Genomic DNA, 5,943 nt, shown 5'->3' with positions numbered 1-5,943 from the left:
TGCTCAGCGGGGAGTCTGCTTCTCCCTTGCCCTCTGTGTGCTGCTCCCCTTGCTTGTGCTCTTTCTCTGTCAGAGTGAATAAATAAAATCTTAAAAAAAAAAAAAAAAGCAACGGTAGAGAAGAAGGAAAATGAAGGGAAGGGAGTTTAGGTGTAGTTATAATTAGCAATGATCTGTAAATTATCTCCTCAGTGGTTTCTTTACCCAGCAACTTAGTAGGTCTGGGAGCATTCTGATAAGCTGCATTTCTAACAAATCCGAGGAGATGGTGATATATTTCTGTGTAGACATGTTCTGGTACTGCTGATTTAAAGCAGTGGATTTTAAAAATGGGGATCATGACCAAATTAGTAAACGCAAGAGACCCATAAAGGGAAGGATTTAGTCCCTCTTGGTTGTGTGTTGGGTTTGAGTGTAAAAAAGGTTTCTTACCTTGGGTCTTCAGTTGAAAATTGACACACACTGGTGTACTGTGATCTTCGGCAATGAACTCCTGAGCCCTGGTTTCTTTTATGGATAGTAACACATTTCAAAGGGATTTTTTCTTTGAAAGTTTAACATCCAGTATTGTTTTACCTTCGCTGGTTTTCTTCAAATTCACTTTTTTGTTGTTCAAGCAGAACAGGATAATTCAGACAACAACACCATCTTCGTGCAAGGCTTGGGCGAAAATGTTACAATTGAGTCTGTGGCTGATTACTTCAAGCAGATTGGTATTATTAAGGTACTGTGGAACATAGTGGGTGCTTGCTTTTGTGTCAGTGCTGCAGGCCTTTGGATTTCATACATTAGTAAAAATAAAATGGTTGTCAGCTTAATCTGTTGAGGAAAGAACATTAGATGTTGCTATTTTCTAAAGGAAAGCACATCTTCACACAGAAAGGCACAGTTGATAAGGAAGGGAGTGTCCTAAGCTTTTGAATTTGTAGCTTTATATTCTTTAGTTTTATGGGTCAACACTGAAGTGAGAGATCATTGTAATGATTTTAATTCAAGTTATACGTGAGATAGGAAACAGTAATTGGGAAGAGAGGAGCTGAAATATGGTTATGATAAACCTCAGGTTTTTGAGAAGGAAGGTGGGTAGTGCTATCTTGTAAGACTCACGTTATCTTGTGTTGCTTTTTTCAGACAAATAAGAAAACAGGACAGCCCATGATTAATCTGTACACAGACAGGGAAACGGGCAAGCTGAAGGGAGAGGCAACAGTGTCGTTTGATGACCCACCTTCTGCTAAAGCAGCTATTGACTGGTTTGATGGTACGTATGAGGAGGCTGGTGTGGGGTGGGTGGGATAGGGCAGCTAGCCTTGGGAAACAGGTTACATTTTGAAGGTTCCTTCTACGTCTTGCAACACTTTTTATCTGCTACTTCAGTGTATACACTGGACCATTTAACAACACGGGGGTTTAGGGCTGCCCGACCCCTGTGCAGTTACAAATCTGCATATAACTTGACTTCCCCAAAAGTCATTTGCCTGCTTTTGACTGGAAGCCTTACTGATAAGTCGATAAACACATATTTTGTATATTGAATGTTACTAAGACAATGTTATTAAGACAAGACATTTTTAAGAAAACTCATTCAGTGTACTGTGCTGTATTGAAAAAATCTGCATGTAAGTTCTAACCCGTGTTCAAGGGTAAACTGTTGTCTTTGGCTTATATGTCTTCTGGTTACAAACTTTTTCAGGAAGGTGTAGAGTCTCCTCTTGATCGTACCAAACTTGTTTTTGGATCCACAACTCTTAATAGAAGGTCTCTTTATATCTTCTTTATTGCATTAGGTAAAGAATTTTCTGGGAATCCCATCAAGGTCTCATTTGCTACTCGGCGAGCAGACTTCAACAGGGGCGGTGGCAATGGTCGTGGAGGCCGAGGGCGAGGAGGTGAGGAGCTCCTTCCTGCTGCTGGTATAAAGAGGTGATGGGTAGAGTAAGGACAGGGAGAGGATGGTAAAGGCTGGTGTAGGAAAAGGTTAGGTCAGGCTGATCACACTTGTAAGGGGAGCAGACCCATATTTCTGTCTTCACCAGGACCCATGGGCCGCGGAGGCTATGGAGGTGGTGGCAGTGGTGGCGGTGGCCGGGGAGGATTCCCCAGCGGAGGAGGTGGTGGCGGCGGCCAGCAGCGAGCTGGTGACTGGAAGTGTCCTAATCCGTGAGTGAAACTTTTTCTTCAGTCCTCTGCTACAGTGGCAGAGTTGGGAGGTTTTCTGGACACAGGTCAAGGTCACACTGATGGGGACAGATTTGGCTGAGGGCTCACCTGATTAAGGTTGTTACAGTGGGAAAGATACTAGACCGGGTTCAGTAATCTGTAGCTTTTGTTCCTGGTTCTGCTCCTGAGAAGCCTCCTCTTGCCTTTCTGAGGCCCCTGTTTCCTCACTGTTATCTTTAAGGTCACTGGAATCTTTTCCTACTTCTTGGTCTTGTTTACTCTCACCCTTCCAAACTAATTTTCTTTCTTTTTCTTAGTATATGTGAGAACATGAACTTCTCTTGGAGGAATGAATGCAACCAGTGTAAGGCCCCTAAACCAGATGGCCCAGGAGGGGGACCAGGAGGTTCTCATATGGGTAAGAAGGGACAGAGCTGGTAATAAGGAGTTGGGATCACAAAGCCCCCCCCCCTTTTAATATTCTACTTATTTATTATAGGTGGGGGAGGGAGGAAGGGGCAGGGACAAGCTGACTCCACACTTGGTGTCCATGATCAGTGTGGAGCTCAAAGCAGGGCTCCATCTCACAACCCTACCTGACCTGAGCCGAAACCAAGAATCAGATGCTTTAACTGACTGAGCCACCCAGGTGCCCCAGAAAGCCCTTAATTTTAAGCAGGGAGGTTAGAGGGAAGGTAGGGATTTGGGGGGTGTATGATCTATCATATTTCTTTTGCCCTAGGGGGTAACTATGGAGATGATCGTCGTGGTGGCAGAGGAGGCTATGATCGGGGCGGCTACCGAGGCCGAGGCGGGGACCGTGGGGGCTTCCGAGGGGGCCGGGGTGGTGGGGACAGAGGTGGCTTTGGCCCTGGCAAGATGGACTCCAGGTAAGAGTCTTAAATTGAAATACATTTTGAGGGCTTGATTGGAAAGCTGAGATTATAACCATAGTGTGGGGTATGGAAGGAGGATGGGAGGATTATCTTGGAGAACTAATCTGTAGATCCACATTTACATTCTATCCTTATGAAGATGAGACCTTTCTTGGGGTTGGGTTAGCAGGGGAAGATAGGATTTTGGGGGTTGGGTGGGCGGAGAGGTTGGCAACTCAGACCTAATAGATCCTCTCTTTTGCAGGGGTGAGCACAGACAGGATCGCAGGGAGAGGCCGTATTAGCTTGGCTCCTGAGGTTCTGCAGCAGCTTTTCTTCTTGTACCCAGTGTTACCCTCATTATTTTGTAACCTTTCAACTCCTGATCACCCACGGGTTTTTTGTGTCGGACTATGTAATTGTAACCATACCTCTGGTTCCCATTAAAAACCATCGTTTTAGGTAAAATTTTTTCCTCTTCCCCCTCTTCACTCCACTGGAGGATTGATATCTGGGTCAGGAATGTGGGGAGTTTTTTTCTTTCAGATCATCCTGCCTAGCAGGAACTGGAATAATTTGTTCCTGCTTAGCAGGAACTGGAATAAAGTGTTTGATACTTGGTCCAGGGGAGAAAAAGTCAAGTGGCATCTTTGAAAGTAGAGATTAAAACTTTTCTGTCATGGCAAAAATTGGATGTATGAATGGGGTAAGTGAAGAACATGTGGTGTCATGACTGTGGCCCCAAATATGTTCAACTATGTGCGAGTTTGTTTTTTACCACGTTTATTTACATGCTGGTCTTAGTTTATTATTCTATCAGTTTTACCCTTTTTAAGATTCTTGGCTCTTTTGACACTTCTCTAAGGGTGGGGCTCAAATAAATTAGACTGGGTTTTGGGGCAGTTTTCAGATTGGCCAGCACATAGCTAGCCAAAGCGGGTCTTTGGGACCTTTAGGAAGGAGTGTGTACCTATTTCATGGCAGAGGTTCTTTGGCCTCACTCATTCACTTTAAAGGCAGAAGATGGAGTGCATGGGTTATTTGGCTCTCAGAATCAGAAAATGGTAGAGCCAAGATTGAGGCCTAGTCTTAGGACTTAATTTTCATTTCCTAGCATTTTCATTCTGAAATCAGTTTTTTTTTTTTTTTTAAGATTTTATTTATTTATTTGACAGACCGCGAGAGAGGGAACACAAGCAGGGGGAGTGGGAGAGGGAGAAGCAGGCTTCCCGCCGAGCAGGGAGCCCGATGCGGGGCTTGATCCCAGGACCCTGGGATCATGACCTGAGCGGAAGGCAGCTGCTAACGACTGAGCCACCCAGGCGTCCCTGAAATCATTGTTCTTAAGGGGACAAACTTCTATCCCAAAACCTTCGTTTGCTTAGGTCTTAACGAGGATGCTAAGTTTGAGGGAAGAGGGTTGGGAATGAGTTGATGGTAAGAAGAGGGAAAGTTTGCTGGGAAAGGAAGGTAGAGGTAGCTCCTTATATTTCAAAGTGAGTGCCCCTCCGCCTGTTTCCCTGAAGGTGGGGCTTGGGTAGATAGGTGCTATAAGGAGACAGTGTGTCATTTTCATATCCTGCCTTGACTCGGGGCTGAGGTCGTGGTATTTTGAGATTTTAGGCCGGAGCCTTAATTGGTGGTGGATAGCCCTCCATTTTCAAAGGAGGGTGTTGGGAGATAGAGAAAGGGTAGGGCCAATGAGTTAAAACGTTAGTCATTTCTCCTCTACTTCACCATATGCGTTTCCTGACCCCCAAAACTTTTTTTTTTTCCTTCCCCAGCTCTCAAGTCTGAGTTTAGAAGACTTGTTTTACCTGCCAATGAGTTGTTGAGCATGAATTTTAGTTAACACGGAACTAAAAATCAGAGCTAACAGCAGAAGTATTTTGCTGTCAGAAGCATAGCTTGTGGAGTTCCTGGGACTCCTCTCTGTTGAAAGTTGTCAAGTATGTTGAAGGGTGTTTTCTAGAGAAGGATGCTTAATCAAATCTGGTTATGAGGCAGGTTTTGCCTTGTCAAAAGAAGTAGTTGCTTTACTCTCCCTACTGTGTGGGGGTGCTCAGTAACCAAGAATAGGTTGAGAATGGCTGAGGTTCTCCCAGGCAATCCTTTGGTTTGGCTGTTGTTTGGTACATGTGAGAAGCCTCTTCTAGAACCAAGGCTGTGGCAGTGGTGTGATCAAGCTGCCTTTATATTTCTTTGATCTGTTCGCTTAAGTGATTGGCTTAATAACCTGATCCATGTCTCTGAGAAGTTTGTTTTTGCTTCACCTAATAGAGTTCCAGTGTTAGGGTTCAGTTCTGGCTCCTGGATCCCTGCTGCAAGGGGTGAAGGAGGTTGGAGCTCCTTGTGAGCTTGATTACTGACTTGGGACTGTTAGTATTACAGTCTTATATCCTTAAAAGGGCTTAGTGATTGGCCTTGCTCTTTTTTTTTTTTTTTTAAGATTTTGAGAGCTCCAGGAGAGCCAAGAGCACAAGGGGAGTGGGGGAGGGCAGAGGGAGAGGGAGGCCAGCAGATTCCCCCAGAGTGGGGAATAGGGAAAGGAAATAGGGCCCCAGGTGTCTGGCTAGTGGGTGGATCCAGTTCGGGGGCTTTTCCAGGACAGCAGATGAAGATGGAAATACCAGCAGAGGGAATTGGTTGGTTTGGTTCCGAGCAGTTTGTTCTGGTCGCAAGTGCATTGGTGAGAAAACATGAGACCCATGGGGTTTTGAAATTTGGACCCTCTCTGTTCTTTGTTGCATTCCCTTGTAATAACCTGGCCAGCACTAACTATTCCTGCCTAGTTTTTCCAGGACTCAGATTGTTTCCTTCCTTTGAGCCTTCAGTACTTAGCCTCTTTCCTCTCATCTTTATTATTTTAAAGTTTTATTTTTAAGTAATCTCTGTACCCAATGTGGGG

At 44.8% G+C, this 5,943-nt stretch overlaps 1 protein-coding gene across 1 annotated transcript; it reads left to right on the top strand.

The window, feature by feature from the left end:
* Window positions 1-553: 553 nt before the first annotated feature.
* LOC102727166 (RNA-binding protein FUS) lies at window positions 554-3,656 on the top strand (the record flags this gene model as incomplete). The annotated part of the gene is made up of 7 exons (XM_081811219.1): window positions 554-724; window positions 1,132-1,261; window positions 1,788-1,889; window positions 2,037-2,160; window positions 2,478-2,578; window positions 2,903-3,050; window positions 3,301-3,656. Coding segments are annotated over 7 exons (816 nt in total), but the record flags the coding sequence as incomplete, so codon positions are not given.
* Window positions 3,657-5,943: the final 2,287 nt, after the last annotated feature.

This window comes from Leptonychotes weddellii, unplaced genomic scaffold (genome assembly GCF_054177405.1).
Source record: "Leptonychotes weddellii isolate Sample4059 unplaced genomic scaffold, ASM5417740v2 HiC_scaffold_6355, whole genome shotgun sequence".
NCBI classification, from domain to species: domain Eukaryota; kingdom Metazoa; phylum Chordata; class Mammalia; order Carnivora; family Phocidae; genus Leptonychotes; species Leptonychotes weddellii.
Note: the sequence above shows the minus strand (reverse complement) of the source record. Positions and strands in the feature narration are given on the sequence as shown.